The 17,101-nt window shown below is 41.7% G+C and overlaps 1 protein-coding gene across 1 annotated transcript in view; it reads right to left on the reverse strand.

Moving 5' to 3' along the window:
• Positions 1-5,761: 5,761 nt before the first annotated feature.
• syn2b (synapsin IIb) overlaps positions 5,762-17,101 on the reverse strand; it is a 147,263-nt gene continuing 135,923 nt past the window's right edge. The window contains exons 12-13 of the mRNA XM_033625947.2: positions 11,541-12,390; positions 5,762-8,986 (exon numbers count right to left, since the gene is read on the reverse strand). Of these exons, the coding sequence (XP_033481838.2) occupies positions 8,833-8,986; positions 11,541-12,390 (1,004 nt within the window). The 3' untranslated portion in view covers positions 5,762-8,832. The remainder of the gene's footprint in view (positions 8,987-11,540; positions 12,391-17,101) is intronic.

A 17,101-nucleotide genomic window follows, 5' to 3' on the forward strand; every position in this document is an offset into this window, starting at 1 on the left:
GTCTGAGTGGTTTAATAAGTCTTAAAATAAAAAAAAAAAGTCACAAATAGGCTACAAATTAAACTAGAAAAAGTTTCCTCTAAATTGTAATCCAGCCCACTGTACTGATTCTTTAATACAATTGAATCTGGACTGTCAACCATTGAAACTTATCAGGTGCAGAAATAGATGCACAACTGAAAGCTGTTTGCCTCTGTGCTGCATCTTGAGGACCTTTGTTGACTCGCCCCAACCTAAACCTCACTCTATTTTTAACACTAAACCATACTCTGAAATCTTCATTGTTTTTTGTTTTTTTTAAACTCGGTGGACTGAAAGCAGTCATGGTTTTTCAGTTATCTTGAAGTCATGTAGTTATCTCAAGGTATTCAACCACAAACTAAAATGTTTTTTCAACCTACACGTCACTTTAGAGGTAAACATTAATCATTAAATGACCACCGACACATCAAACTGGGAGGATCTTCAGACTGAAGGCGTGCTGGCTCAATGTTCACCCGACAAGCAGACAGATTCTGGTAAGATTTGGTTTTAAACCTCCGGAAGCTCACAGAGACATGCAACAGGCAGCCTGGTGAATAAATGTTTCCGTAACCGAAAAGTTCAGCCCATGAAGAAATAAATGTTCCCGTTTTTTGTCAGTCAGTGTCACTTGACCGGCCTCTGACCTTCTGTCTGCTCCGGTGATGCAGCTCCTAAATGACACATCGTGGTGGCTCAGTACGAAAAGAAAGGACATTATTACTAACATGTGCATGGCATAGTTTACATTCATGGTTTTACAGGAATTTATTTAAAGAAGAACAGGCCATAATATTTAATTCACAACACAGTCTTTGTTGTAGTCTGTTGTCGGAAGTGAATGTGTCATTTGATTTGCAACAAATTAATATTCATTAATTTATTTTGTACACAGGAACACAAAATCTAAAGTTTCAAATAATCAGCCACCATTAAAAACAAATGACAAATTCAGAGTAAAAAAAACACTCAGAACAAAACCTGTGAACAGATGCTTGATAGTGATGTGTCCTAAAAAAATTTAGTTTTAGTTGATTTAATTTTTTTTTTAGTTTAGATTTAATCCCTATGTGTATCTCCTAATCCTGTTTTCAGAGCATTGAAAGGTCAAAAGGTCACAGTCTCATGTAATCACTTTTAAAATCAGCAGAATCTAAGTTCAGTCCTGGTACGCTCACTGTGCGGCACGCAACTTGATTTCAGCCGCCTTTGATCTAACATAACTTGATACTGTGAACTGAGACAGCTAACACACTTTTCTTATTTACAGGCACACACACACACACACACACACACCCACCCACCCACACCCACACACATACACACACACATTCTCTCTCTCTCTCTCTCTCTCACACATGTATTACAGTCCTCCCCACGCAGAATTCATCTGCAATGAACTAAAAAAAATGACACTCTTGAGAGTTTTGCTGTCACAAAAAAATAAAGCAATAATTTCTGACTGTTTATACGACTGAGCCCCTGGAGACTGGAGCTCTGATGTCTAAAATTTTTCATCATTTGAGTCCTTGTGCATCTTTACAAGACTCTCTTACTACTGTCATGACACTGTAATTATTATAAAGTGGATCTGGCATGTTTTTAGGCCGAGGAGGGGAGCGAGCTGATGAAAATGAAACCCTTGAAATCAGCGACGGTGCTCGACACCAGGAAACAGGCTTGATTTTTCTTCCATCCTCAAACACATTGGACAAGAACTCAATCTGGATGTTATAACGTTTAACCAATGGACTGATAGGTACCGATTGGCTTTTCTTCTGACATTCATATACTCCCTCCCTCTCAGTCTGGCTCCAGCTGGTTGGGATGAGCACCAAGACAAATAGTGTTTGGCTTGTATAGGCTTGCTTTGGTGCGTTAGCCGCCCACGTCTGTGTCCCTATGAGCAGTGTGATGTAGACGTTCCCACAGATCTCTGCTGACTGGTGCTCCCATGGACCAAGAACCGAGAACCAGAGCGTGTTTCCTCTGTCTTTGTTGTACATCGAAAGACTTTGTGCAAGAGTATGTGTCTTCTATTTGCCCGTTATGTTTCACATCTGTTGTACATGGCACGGTTTATGTTACAGATGTAACTCTGTCAGTGGCACATATTGAAAGGTCACTTTTCCCACAGCTTTATGTAATTGAATCAAAGGTAGGACATGAAAGAAATGAATGAGAAAAAAAATGTGAGAAACAAGGTAGGAGAGAAAGAGCACGTAGGCATCAGGGGAAAAGGGCTGTGGTGAACGAGGGCATTGCTGATTGGATGCCATAGATGTGTTGATTTGTATGAAGTTTTGAGGAAGGCGGCCACGACAATATGAGAGCTGAACAGTGTGATGTAAGCAAAACAAGTAATAATAGTCATTATTACTATCATTACGTTGCCCCCTTATAACCTTTTCTATCAACACCTCATACTTCTAATGACAATAATATTAATAATAGGGCCCATATTGACACCAGTGATGGTTTTTGACATGTGCAAGGTCATTTAAATAATAACAACAATATAATATGTCCTTATTTGTCAATTAACACAAGGCAGTCTTTCGTAACACAAAGCTGCACGTGTCCCAACACACCATATAAATGCATTTCAGAGGGGTGTCATTGCAGGTTCAGCCATATTACAGTGCCCCTGGAGCAGTTTTGGTGTTCGGTGCTTTGTTCAAGGGCACCTTGGCAGTGCACAGGAGGAGGATTTGCACCTCTCCTGCTGCCAGTCCACACTCCGTACTTGGGGACTTGAACCAGGTTCCCACCAGACTGAGCTACTGCTGCCAAAGAAAAGAATATGATAGATCTGTCTTATTATCATGACTGACACGACTTATAAAAAAATATAAATTAAATTGCACAAAGAGATTCGATGTGGATGGCAGTGACGTCAGAGACGTGCAGGAAAAATAAAGGATCCAAATAAGGTGAATGGAGAGAGTTTCTCTGAGAGAGGTAGCAGCTTTTATAGTGACTGCATAGGAGCATTGGACCCAGCTGCTGCAAGTCAGCTGAAGTGGATGACCCCACATTATTACATGAATCTGCAACACAAAAGCAAACACCGCACAGCCCAAATATACTGTACATAGGTACTCATACATGTAATGTTTCTACATGTATATAGTGCCATCTGCTGGCTTAGCACAGGTAGTTCAACCCATCCCTCCATTTAGGAGCACAAGACAGTCTGAGTGTTTGACGCATGTTTGCAACTTTGTGAAAATCACTTGTTGACATGACAAACACATTTTCAGTATGCTGATTCTGCTCAGATCACGCATTGATTAACTGAGATTCCAGTATGCCACTATATGAAATCAGCTCTGATGTGAATCGGAACAACAGCAACAGATCAGTCGAGCAGTATCTGGAGCAAAGATTTTTTAAGTTGCATGTTTGCATGGTTCTTAGGCTTTCTAAGATATATACTGAAGTGTCAATTTTCCCTAGTATAATATAAATGAAATACACTTCTAATATAGTGAGAAAGTTAAAATTGTGACAGTGACGTTGCAGCCAAATAGTGTGACAATCACTACTCTCTTTGAGATTGTTCTGTGATTATAAAGTCGTGGATGCCTTTGTAGATGCACAGACTATTTTCCAGGTGAAGGAAATGGGTCCAAGGTCTAGTTCAGGCAACATCCACCTGCCCTGCTGATGTGTCCTTAAGACCACAGAACAAACAGAGCTGTCATTGACCTCACACTGTGAACTCTCTCACTTTATTACTATGACAGTTTAAGGGCACAGATTCACCTGGTGTCAGTACAGCTCAGAGGTTTTACATGTAAACTTTCAGAAAATCATTTAAATAATGACATCGGTGGGTTTAAAATAAAATGCGTCGACATCCTGTTGCTCATGCTTGCACTCCATAGGGGTAAGTGTACCTTTACATCTGCCAAAACAGTGATGTGAACACTGAATTTAATGACTTCACTGCTTATGGGACTACACATGAGCCAGCTAGTGCAGCCTACGGTCCCTCCCCCTTACTCTCCACCACTGTAGGAGACTTCTTCACCAGGAAGAGAGTGGACAACAGCTGCACAGACGGACCTTCACTTTGTGGCTGCAGTAACTCTAATTCAAATTCAAATTCTAGCTAACCCCAGCACCAGGACTGTGTAACAACAGCAATGGAGTCCAGGACTAGACTCCTGGCGCTGAGTCTTGTGCTGACTGAATTCAAGTTGCTCATTGTCACAGCTGTATGTGTTCTCTGCCTTTATTGTGATACTGGCAATATGGCCAAAGTACTGCAATATCTCTAATGGGCAGACACTGAGACTGATGCATGCTTTTAGCACTAGTGAGCCTTAAACCTTGATAGTTATCATCACTTAACAGCAGGCTACACTTTAATCAAGGCAGTCTGCAGTGCACAGACTTTTTGAGGGGCAGGGGCGAAAAGAAAAAAAAAGGGCACATACAGCACATTCTCGCCACTGAAGAGGGCACTAAGTTTATCATGTTTTAACCAGCCAAGAGGGCAGTTTGGTGTTTTTTTTGGCTCCTAAGAGGGCACTTTAGCATGCGTTTTGGCTCCCAGGAGGGAATTTTGGCTGCCAAGAGGGCACTTTAGCATGCCTTTTGGCTCCCAGGAGGGCATTTTGGCTGCCAAGAGGGCACTTTAGTGCGCGTTTTGGCTCCCAAGAGGGCACTTTAGCGTGCGATTTGGCTGCCAAGAGGGCACTTTAGCATGCGTTTTGGCTCCCAGAAGGGCACTTTAGCGCACGTTTTGGTTCCCAGGAGGGCACTTTAGCGCGTGTTTTGGCTCCCAAGAGGGCACTTTAGCGTGCTTTTTGGTTCCCAGGAGGGCACTTTAGCGCATATTTTGGCTCCCAAGAGGGCACTTTAGCGTGCTTTTTGGTTCCCAGGAGGGCACTTTAGCGCATATTTTGGCTCCCAAGAGGGCACTTTAGCGTGCTTTTTGGTTCCCAGGAGGGCACTTTAGCACATGTTTTGGCTCCCAAGAGGGCACTTTAGCGTGCGTTTTGGCTCCCAGGAGGGCATTTTGGCTGCCAAGAGGGCACTTTAGCACGCATTTTGGCTCCCAAGAGGGCACTTTAGCGTGCGTTTTGGCTCCCAGGAGGGCACTTTAGCGTGCGTTTTGGCTCCCAGGAGGGCACTTTAGCACGCCTTTTTCAACAATTGGGCCACGAGGGGGGGTGACCGCTCCTTTGATCCTACATTTCCCATAATGCAAGTCAATAGCATATTTTCTTTGTACACTCACTGCTTGGTAAGCACCCATATCTTTCCATGTCCCCAGTTTGTAACACAGGCTTTCCCCCTGTGATGAATAAAGTGATCTGTATGTGTGAAGACTATGTGGCTCTTAGAAGAAGAAGAGGATATACTTTATTAATCTCTGAGGGGAAATTACATTTTTTTCACTCTGTTGTCATGTACACACAGGCCCAAAATACACACATGCACAAACAGGACCTATACACGCGTTACATGGAGAGATGCCAGAGTGAGGGGGCTGCCTTGGATAGGCGCCCTGGGCAGTTGGGGGTTCAGTGGGTTGCTCAGGGGCATCTGGGCAGTGCCCAGGAGGAGAACTGGCATCTCTCCAGCTACCAGTCCACGCTCCATATTTGGTCCGGATGGGGACTTCAGCCGGTGACCCTCCGGATCCCAAGCCAAGTCCCTATGGACTGAGCTACTGCCGCTCCCATTTGAAGAAAACAAACAAAAGGCACAGACATCAGCATGAATCTTACTTAGTGAATCAGTGGAATGATGGAACCACATCTTTATTAACTTTTATCTGTACAGAAAAAAAACCCATCATCAGTCACCAGATCATGCAAAGCAGTATTGCGTTACAGATAAAAACACAATACAAAACAAACAATATATACTGTACCATAAATATGGAGCCTCAAAAAAAAAAAAAAAAAAAAAAAATCAATCAATCAATATATTACAAAAAATAAACTCCTGAGAGATGACACATACATACATACAAATACAATATGTTATAATTTACTCGCAACATAGTACTGGAAATGGATAAGCAGAGAGGTTGATATGCACTTCTTAAATGTTCAGATTTTTTTTACACATATGAACTCGAAATTCTACGGAGCCCCCAAAGTCCCGAAAGGTGAATTTTTATTTATCTCAATTATAATCGACTTGTGCGCCCAAGTTCTCTTGTGGGAACAAATTAACTGTCTTGTGTGCACAAGTTACTTATCTCATGGCAACTGATTAATTATCACGCTGGGAGAAGTTAATTATCATGTGGGAACTTATATATCTTGTGTGCACAAATTATTTACCCAGTCGGAATTAGTTAATTATCATGTGAAAACACATTTACCTTGTAGGAACAAGTTAATTATCTTGTGAGGACTTACTTACCTTGCAGGTAAGTCATGTGGGAACTTATTTACCCTGTGGGAACAAGCTAATTATTTTGTGGGAACTTATTTACCTCATGGGAACAAGTTAATTATCTCTTGGGAACAAGTTAATTATTTTGTGGGAACTTATTTACCCTGTGGGAACAAGTAAATTATCTCTTGGGAACAAGTTAATTATTTTGTGGGAACTTATTTATCTTGAAGGAGCAAGTAAATTACCATGTGAGAACTTATTTACCTCATAGGAACAAGTTAATCATCATGTGGGAACTTATTTATCTTAAGGGAACAAGTTGATTGCCATGTTGGAACTTATTTATCTTATGTGCACGTTATATTTACATCGTGGGAACAAATTACTCATCATGTGGGAACTTGTTTACCTTTTGGGAACAAGTTAATTATCTTATGGGAACTTATTTATCTTGTGGGAACAAGTAATCATCTCTCGTGTGCAAGATAACTTGTTCCCATAACATAACTTGTGTGCACAAGATAATTGTTTTGTGGGAACAACTTATATATCTTGTGTAAACAAAATATTTATCTTGTGGGAACAAGTCAGCATCTTGTGCCTGCAAAATAGTAACTTGTTCCCATAAGATAATAACTTGTCAACACAAGATAATACCTTGTGCGCACAAGATAATTATTATGTGGGAACAACTTATTTATGTTGTGCACACAAATTATTTATCTTTTGGGAACAAGTCAACATCTTGTGAATGCAAGATGATAACTGGTTCTCATAAGATAATAACTTGTGCACACAAGATAAATAAGTTGTTCCCACAAGGTAATGAACTTGTTCCCACAAGATAAATAACTTGTGTGCACAGGATAAAAAAAATTGTTTACTTTCTGGGACTTTAGTGGCTCTGTAAAATGCAGCAAATCAACTGATTAATTAAGGTACAGGATTAATTCCAGGTTGCTTTACAGTCAGTCCCACAAACAGGATTGATCACAGAAACCAGCAGTTTGATATGGCGTATTAATCTGAAACCCAGCATCTGACTGCAGTGAAAAGCAACCTGGAGAGTCGCGACTGAAAGGAATCTTAAAGGGAATGTAAGAGTAAGGTATTTAACAGATACACAGGTCCTGTATGTATGATCATATTTATATTCATAATGACAGCGCTCAACAGTCATGTCGAGGTGTTATTGCACTACTGTCTCAATGTCTTTTCATGAGAATAATCAACAAATTACAATACTGTTGATAGATCTACACAGAGGTGGAACAAGAAATCACCAGTCACAGCTACAGACATGAGTCTTGTTACTCTTTGAAATGCATTCAGTTAGTTTTTAGGATTGATTTATTCGCTCTGGCGCACTGGGCCCAGTCCCAAAGCTCCCAGCAACAGCTGCAATAAATCTCACCCTCACTTGTTAACTCATTTAAACACTTGAAATAAATGAATGAATTTCGAGTTGTAATCGACCCAGGTCTGCACAGCTAACGAACATAGCTGTGGATTGAAAACATGTTCACAATAAGGCTACAACATCTAGAGAGAGAGATAGAGAGAGAAAGAGAAAGAGAGAGGCAACGGAGGGCAAAACTCAACACTAATAGAGCTCCCTTCTGCTCCAAAATTCACACCGAGCCACTTGGAGGAGCCATGCATAAGAATTGAACACAGATGAACATACACAGATTTCTGACTCCCTCACACGACAATGAACTTCAAGGCTTGTAGACAAAAAAGGAGGCCGGTGATGACGAGCCCAGAAGTCCGTAGTCAAGGACCAGAGACACAACGGCTGGATTTACACAAACACATCCTTTTTTTTTTTTTTTAAACTTGCATACTTTCACTTACTGACTGACTCACTGTAGGGGACACCATCAAACATCACATATCTGATTTTTTTTTTTCAAACGTGTATGAATCCAGCCTCTGAATGAAAGAGTTATGTCACTGACAACGATTGAAAAATGCTACTGGATTTTTTTAATCATTGGCTTATCTCCCTTTATAGTTATCTGTGTTTATATTTATATACTGTATATATATATAAATATATTATATATATATTTGTACATTCTGTAATCTTGAATATACTTTTTTTATATACTTCAGAACGAGTTTCTTAAAGTGTGCTCTGGGAAAAATAAATATTTTGTTATTCTATTCTATTCTCTATCAATGACGTAACTCCTTCAGTCCAATTACTCTGGCACAGCATCACTCACTGAACATCCTACCCAGCAGGCCTCACTGTTATTCACACAGAGAAGCTGAAAGTGGAGGAGAAGAGGGACCGGGGACGGAGGGAATACAGTACAGTTAACACACAAAGTTTAATCTCAGACTGGTTCACATTTAATGTCAATCAAGTCATCACTGGCCAACGGTAAAAGGAAGGGGCCAGAATCAATAAGGGGGCTGACTACGGTTCGGCTGTGGCTAGTCAGAAAAAAGGCTGGCGAAGGACTTTCGGAGGTTGCGAATGGTCTCGGCCTTTGCCTCGTCTTGGCCGTCACCTCCGGAGCTCGAGACCCCGCGGAAGAAAGAGGAGTCGCTGAAGGCGTTGAAGGCATTGGTCAAGGACTGGGACTTACTGGGAAGGGAGGAGGAGGAGGGGAAAAAGAGAGGGAGGAGAGCAAGTGGGCAAGGAGGGAGGGAAGGTAGGATGGGGTTCAGGGAGGAATGAAGGATTATGTGAGTGTTAATGGAGTAAGTTTGAAATGTAAGGATATAAGACAAACAGGGAAATGTGTAAGAGGGCCAAAAAGTCACAAACACAATATTTGTACAAAGATCTTTAGAAAACATTCCACAATATTAGCACTGTGCTTTAACCCCCGCTATTTATCATATATGAGCAGTATATGAACAAGTGCTAGATCAGGTATAACTAGGGTTGGGATCCGGATCTGGTTCTTTTTTGGAACCGGGTCCAAAGTTCTGGTTCCGGAACCGGTTCCATCACATTTGGCGTAACGGTTCCTGCAAACGGTTCCTAGATTGCGCATATTTCTGTCCGAACCCGACCGAGCCCGACATTATCTAATCACTAAAGCACTGAGTTTGTGTCACACAGTTGTCATGGTTACAGGCTATTTAACAGGCCGGGCGTGCCTGCTCAGCGGAGAGGGAGACCTCCGTGTTTGAGACGGGAGTGGGCGGTGGGAGGTCCCACACTTCCAGCAAGGGGAGAGGGAAAAATATAACAAAATAAGATAAAATAGGAGACACCTGTCTCCCTCTTTTATTTAATTTTCAGTGTTTAATCAAGGCGGAGGCGGGCGGCGGGAGGTCCGCTTCCAGCGAGGGGAGCGGTAGAAACAAACAGCCAATGTGTGTGTGAGTTCTGTTCAGGTGTTGTCACGTAAATAACAGTGCCCAAGCATGAATGCATATAAGTATTTTTTATTACATTGCTGTGGTTAATTTGAGGTAACAGTGTTACTGTAGAAATCAGAGAAATCACTTTTTGTTGTTATATATTCTCAGGGAGATGATACAAGCTCTAAATCTGAAATACAGAATCGGTAAGAGGAATCGGTAAGGAATCGGACCGTTAAGAAGGAATCGGTAAGGAATCGGAATTGTTAAAATCCTAACGAGTCCCAACCCTAGGTATAACACATTATAATGTGGTTATAAGTAGATACAAGGACATTTTAAGTGTTTATTGCAAGCGGCAACCTCCAAGGTTGAAAAATGAAGCTAACGCAAAAGTGCCAAAAAAACTGCAGTTCCTCCAATGGCCACTAGAGGCTGGCTCCAGAGGTGAGTCAATCCCAGTAGACCTCTATGTTAAAATGCTCAACTTTGCAGCCTGGTTCAAAAAAAAAAGGCTTTCTCTATAGCCGGATGCCCCTTCATGACAACTGCACAGCAGGTGAATTTTTACACAACTTACCGTTTACATTTTATTAAGGCAGAAAGTTACGCATAATTAAAGACGGGTCACTTTGAGTGACAGGCTGTCTGCAAGGCAACACTGCAATCTGTGAGTCAGATTCACCCTTTGCTCCACCACAGCCCCAACCTCTCATCCAAATATGATCACTTCTGGCTCCAAAAAACCAAGATGGCGACGGTCAAAATGGCAAACTTGCAAGCAGTATCTTCATTGATCATTACTTCCTATAAGGGCGGCAAGGTGATGCAGTGGTTAGCAATGTCGCTTCACAGCAAGAGGTTCTGGGTTGTACCTGCTGGCTGGCTAGCTGGAGCCCCTCTGTATGGAGTTTGCATGTTCTCCCCGTGTCAGCGTGGGTTTTCTCCGGGTTCTCTGGCTTCTTCCCACAGTCCAAAGACATGCAGGTTAACTGGTGACTCTAAATTGTCTGTAGGTGTGAATGTGAGTGTGAATGGTCTCTATATATTACTATGGCGACCTGTCCAGGGTGTACCCCACCTCTCGCCTAATCGCAGCTGGGATAGGTTCCAGCCCGCCCCCATGACCCTCAAGAGTTTAAGTGGTTATGGCAAATGAATGAATGATTGAATAACTTCTTATGAAGACATATTTTATAATTAAAACTGTTTTCTATTATGTTGTCTTTCAATTGTAAACGCTGTATGAGCGTTGTGCAGAGCAGTGGCGATTAGCTAATCAGTGGGACATGAAGGGAGGTACCCACATGTACTAACACACAGGCGCGGTCGGCCCGGCTACCAGAACAAAGAACAGAGAAGTTCGGATCACAACTCATAGAGAGGGAGTGTGACTTCACTCTCTGCTCACCATTACTCCACCACATCTTCACATAGCAAATAGTGGTTTGCTGATATATCAATGTTCAAAATCTCGTATATATAACCTTTAAAAAGTCTTTATATCTGCTTACAACAACTTTACAGTAAACATCATATTAAATGTTTATATACTGCTCATAAGTGCTAAAATAGGGACAGTTAAAACTGTCCAAATGGATGATAATCTTCTTTCAACAGGTTACGTCTTGGACTGGCACACTAAGAAACACTTTTAAAACAAAAAAATGTATCGATACTTTAAGTGTTGCATATGACTGTAATTACACATATTATTTTTCTACAGAAGAATGAATATTGATGTTTAATTTTGGATCCTAAACACAAAGTATGGCCCATTGAAATGCATGTCTTTGCATTCTCAACAGTGTGTTGATAATGCTTACTTCAGCAGAGGATGGGTCTTTTGCTGGGTTCCTGGCTGTTCTTCCACAGGGGCCTCTCCCTCAGCGGGGGCCGCAGCTGCTTCATCTGGGACAGGCTCAGGGTTTTGGGAGGGAGAGGGCGGCTTGGCCTGGGGCTGAGCCTTAGCTGGAGACTGGACACTAGGTGGAGATTGGCTGGCTTTGGCTGGGGACTGGACCTGTGCAGGGGCAGGGGCTGAGGCAATATCTGCGGCCTGAGTGGGTGCTGGGGCTTGGGCAGCGGGCTGGGGTTTAGGTGAAGCTTTGGGAGGCGGCGGGGTTTGTGGCTTTGGCTGGAGCTGCGGCTTTGAATTCCTGCGTACAGGAGGGATGGGCTTTGCAGGTGGTGTGGGTTTTGGGGGCAGCTCTTTTGGTTTGCCAGGGGCTGGGGATGGGGAGCCCTGAGGCTGGGGCTTGGGCTGCTCTGTGGTAGGAGCTGTGGCTGCGGTAGAGCCTGGGGCTGGAGCCGAGGCTGGAGATGAGGCTGGAGCTGTGGCTGCTGCTGCTGCTGCTTTGGTCGGGGGAGAGCCTGGAGCTGCTGCGGCTGCTGCTGCTGCTTTAGCTGGGGATGATGGTGAAGCTTTGGCTGGGGCTGGGGTGGAATCTGGGACTGACTTTGCAACGGATGGGGCTCTCGTCATTGGGGGAGGCCTCGGCACTGGAGGCTTTGTGACTGAGGTGGCCCTCTGGACCGGGACCTTCTGAGCCTGAGCTGATTTCTGAGCTGGACCAGGACTAGGTTTCTGGGCCTGGCTGGGCTTTGGTACTGGTTCAGATGCCCTCTTAGCTGTCTCTGATGATGTATCCACACTCTGTGATTTCACTGGTGCACCTAAAAGATTAAACATAGTTATATTATATGAGTGCTCCATGGCTTTGTAACACATACACCCAAGACAAACAAAAAAGCAAAGGATAAAGGAAATAAATAAATCAGCCAAGTCACCATAATAAAATCTTGGCATTGTACCTTTTTTGAAAACCATGGATATGTTACATTTGTACATTTTATACCTGTGAGGTAGTTCACATTCTCTTCAAGAGCCGGAGGGCACATTGGATGGGGAAGATGGCTACCGAGCATCAAGCAGCAGCCAACCACTGTTATCAACAAAAGTGAGTATTTTTTAACAGTTTGGGACATGTCCAGAGGTGTTTGTAGTGCTAAAAGCGGGTGATTTTTTGAATGTTTGGGACATGTCCAGAGGTGTTTGTAGCGATAAAAGCAGGTGTTTTTTTGAATGTTTGGGACATGTCCAGAGGTGTTTGTAGCGATAAAAGCAGGTGTTTTTTTGAATGTTTGGGACATGTCCAGTGGTGTTTGTAGTGACAAAAGCGGGTGTTTTTTTTTTCCACTGGCCTATGGGAGAACTGGAGAGTTCCCTGTTGGCCTGGCCCGCAAGTGGTCTGCTCTGGCCTGCCTGTCTTTATTTTATTTTATTTTTTTTTCAAGGCGCGCATTGCAGCGCAGGCAGCCGTGCCGGCTGGCAGAGAGCTTGCCCGCTGTCAGAAATGATAGGTGCTTTCAGTATTTGTCACTTTGGGACATGTCCAGTGGTGTTTCTAGCAATAAATGCAGTTATTTTTTAATGGCAGTTCAGGACATGCCCAGCAGTGTTTGTAGTGATAAAAGCAGGTGTTTTTAACAACAGTTTGGGACATGTCCAGTGGTGATTGTAGCGACAAATGCAGTTATTTTCTAATGACAGTTCGGGACATGTCCAGTGGTGTTTCTAAGGACAAATGCGGTTATTTTTTAATGACAGTGTGGGACATGTCCAGTGGTGTTTGTAGTGGTTAACGAGGGTGTTTTTAACAACAGTTTGGGACATGTCCAGCAGTGCTTGTAGCAACCCAACTGGGTATTTTAAGCCAAAACATGATGTTTTTCTAATTCTAATCAAGTGGTTTTTGTGCTTAAACATTAACCACACATTAATCATATCATTGTTGCAACATAAAATTGAAAATTGAAACATAAAGTCTAACATATTTGCTACACAAAAATGTATAAATGTAACATATCTGTGTTTTACAAAAACATATAAAGCCAACATTTATACTGGCTATTGGGTTGAATAAATAAGCATCATTATTTCTTAGATGGAGCACCTGTTTTTATAGTGCAGCAGTTAGAAAACCAGTCGCCTGTAACACTCACCAATGACCGAGGCAGAACATGATACAGATAATGATTTTGAATCTAGACATGCCCATTCACATAAGGAGCTGTCACATTCATAAAAATCCTCACCAACTCATCTGTCAAGAACAGGGCAAAGCAGGCTCTGAATGTTTGGACTGCAATGACCAGCAGGGGGCAGCAGATCAACAGTTAAGAGAAGGTGTGGTAACTAGTCTGACATGCCAAGTGTTGGGTTGCTTTTATGCACAACAACTCGTGACCATTAGGAGGTAGTGTGGTGGGAAAAAAAACAGAGGCAACGAGAGGAAATGAAAGAGTCGAAGATGAGAATGAAATAAATAAATAACAAAAGCAGAGATGTTACAACCAAGAGAGGATCAAACAATTCAGTGACTCAAACACAGGCAGCAAAGCAACCCATCATGCATCTCAACAGAAACATATGATTACACATGCTGAGAGGGAGGTGACTGGGCAGGGATGAGTTTCCAACGGCTGATAATTTACTTTCCAGGATGCAGGATTGTAGCTGGGTATGTAAATTATATGCTGAAACCTCTATGAAAAGGTTTATTTGAAGACAACTTCTAAAGTGTGTGTTAATTTGTGTTACTGTATACATTTTATGACACAAGATATAAGATCATACATGATGACATGATATGACCACTAACAAACCTTCATGAAAATTCATCCCAGGCATTCTCAGAGAGTCATTACTGTGAGGCAGCTGCAGTAAATCTTACGTTTTTACGAGTTTGTCATAAAGCATCCCAATGGTTGCTTGGGACTCACGACGCATAAAAACCAAAGAAAATACCATTTGTAGAAACATAATTCATAAAGGGTGACACAATAACAATTTGCTTGGATACAAACATTGAATTACTTTCTTTTATTAGATTTTGTGCTGATCAGATTTAGTCACTTGGGTGACAACTTTATCTGAAGAGGCAGTTCAGCCATGCAAGTAAACAAACTGGTAAAGCCTTTAATGTGTGTTAAAGCTACAGCTGGTAACTTTTATTAAACCATATCTTTTTTTTCTTTTTCATATGATGTAACTATTATATTCACACAGCACTAAATAAGACAAACAAACAAATTCCTCTGTCTTCTCCACTGCTTTGTGGTGCTTCTAATGGCCTTACAGCATGTCAACCAAAACAACCAATCAGAACCGAAGATTCTCAATGCAGCTGTCAGTCATGTCAATCATGCCTCGTGAACTGCGGTCAAACTAGGCAGCGCTGAACAAATATGAATCAAGATTCTGTTACTGCATTGCCTATTTCTCACCTCAGATGGTTTTGGAAACATATTTTAGTGTACTGTTTAGCTTTTAGATGAGAAAGCTTGTGAGCTGGCCGCCATGTTGGATACAGTTGACTGAAGCACCAAAAACTGCCACTGGTGGGACCAACTTTCTCATTAAACAGTACACTAAAATATGTTTCAGTGGTGGTTTTTGGTGCTTCTGTCGACTGTATCCAACATGGCGACTGGGTCACACACTTTCTCACTTAACAGCTAAACAGTACACTAAAATATGTTTCTGGAAACATTCTGTGATGAGAAATAGGCAATGCAGTAACAGCATCTTGATTTACATTTGATCAGCGCTGTCGAGCTTTACAGCTTTACTGCAGTTTACAAAGTGTTTGACATGACTGACAGCTCCCCCTTGGCTCTGATTGGTTGTTTTCAGTGCACTGCGGCAGATTCTAGCAAATGCCATTAGAAGCAGTAAGAAGAGGAAGAGGGACAAGTTTTTTTCTCAGACTGTCTCGTGTACTTCTTTTAGAATATAGTGACATTTTCAGCAAATATAACACAAAGTTACCAACTTTAAACTAAATGTCAGACTAACACAGGGAAACTAAATTTCCTCTGCCCAGGGGCCACTTCTGCATAATGGCAGGAGGCCAGGGGCTAGTTAATGAACAAGCATTAATAATTAATATATAAATGATTAGCCCAGACCTCTGTCAGGGGATCACAGGATCCTCCTCTGCCACTTTATTTAAAATAAACAAGCTCTATTTTGATGCTTTTTTTAATGCACTGCGGCACCTCATTTACATTCAAAGTACAAAAACATCCCAGTGTGAATCAATTTATTTTTATCGTGAATTAGAAGATGGTCAGCGGGCCTCATGGCACCCTGTCCTGAGCCTGATTTGGCCCACAGGCTGTAAATTAAGTATCACTAAACCAATATTTGTAGCCAGACAATGTATGAAGATCAAAAATCAATAATTCAGTCATCTGGATCCAAGCAAATTTGGAAATGAACATGCAGAGAAAGAAAAAGATGCTTATTTTCTTTGAAACTTTTCATTGATCACGTAAGCAGGTTTTTTTTTTAATTGCCAAGGAAAATATGTATTGTGTACCGTATAGAGCCACTTTGTCTTGTCTCAGGTATTATAACACAGAACAATGGGAGTTAATTTACAACCAAAGACAACACTGAGCAGTTATTCACAAAACATTCAGGTCTTGCAGAGGGGGCTTTGTTTCTTGACAAAAGGAAAAATCTATCTGGAGACCACAAACTGATTTGCACCATCACAATGTACAGAGTTTAAAGATAATTACAAAGAATTCAAAAGCCCAGCATTAATCACAAAGCTAAGAAACACAACTGAGCTGACCAGAACTAGCACAGTGATCATTTGCAGCACATTAAAGAAGCGATTTTACTCTCCATATAAGAATGCACAGAAAACAAACAGAACATCCATCTATAAATAAGCTCGTCTACCGCTGTGCAATCATGTTTCACAGTGTTAGATTACTGTCTTGGAACGGCATCGTCGTTAATGTGAAATTCAAATAAACTGAGCTGCAATCCGATTTGCACATCTTAACATCTCAACACTGTTGACACATGTTCATCTCTCACAACTCCAACTCCTACTCCATAAAAAGCTGGCATCACTAAAACAACCAGCACACGACATGGAGCACTGGCCACGTCCATGCAAGATGAGAAATAGGAATTTAATATAATAAACAAACATGCACACACACACACACACACACACAAACAAAACATATCAAATAATAATGGCTTTGTTAAATTACCACATAATACGCTGTTTTACCGCTGCTTTTAGTAGGCACATTTAGTTGTAACACATCAGCCCTGAGCACAAACATCACACCACTAACACACACAATATGGCTGCAATTAAACTCACAGGCGGCGAAATGCACTGGATATTTGCTTCATAATTCAAGTCACAAGTTAAACAGAGACAAGGCCGCAGATCAAACAGACAGCAGAGGTTTCCATTCTTGAACGATGTTACGTTCAAGGAACAGAGATATAGATGCAGACAAAATATAAACTTCTCTGTCTCTTTAAGAAACAGTCAGACATTTTGGGAAA

This window comes from Epinephelus lanceolatus, chromosome 1 (assembly GCF_041903045.1).
Source record: "Epinephelus lanceolatus isolate andai-2023 chromosome 1, ASM4190304v1, whole genome shotgun sequence".
Lineage (NCBI taxonomy): Eukaryota > Metazoa > Chordata > Actinopteri > Perciformes > Serranidae > Epinephelus > Epinephelus lanceolatus.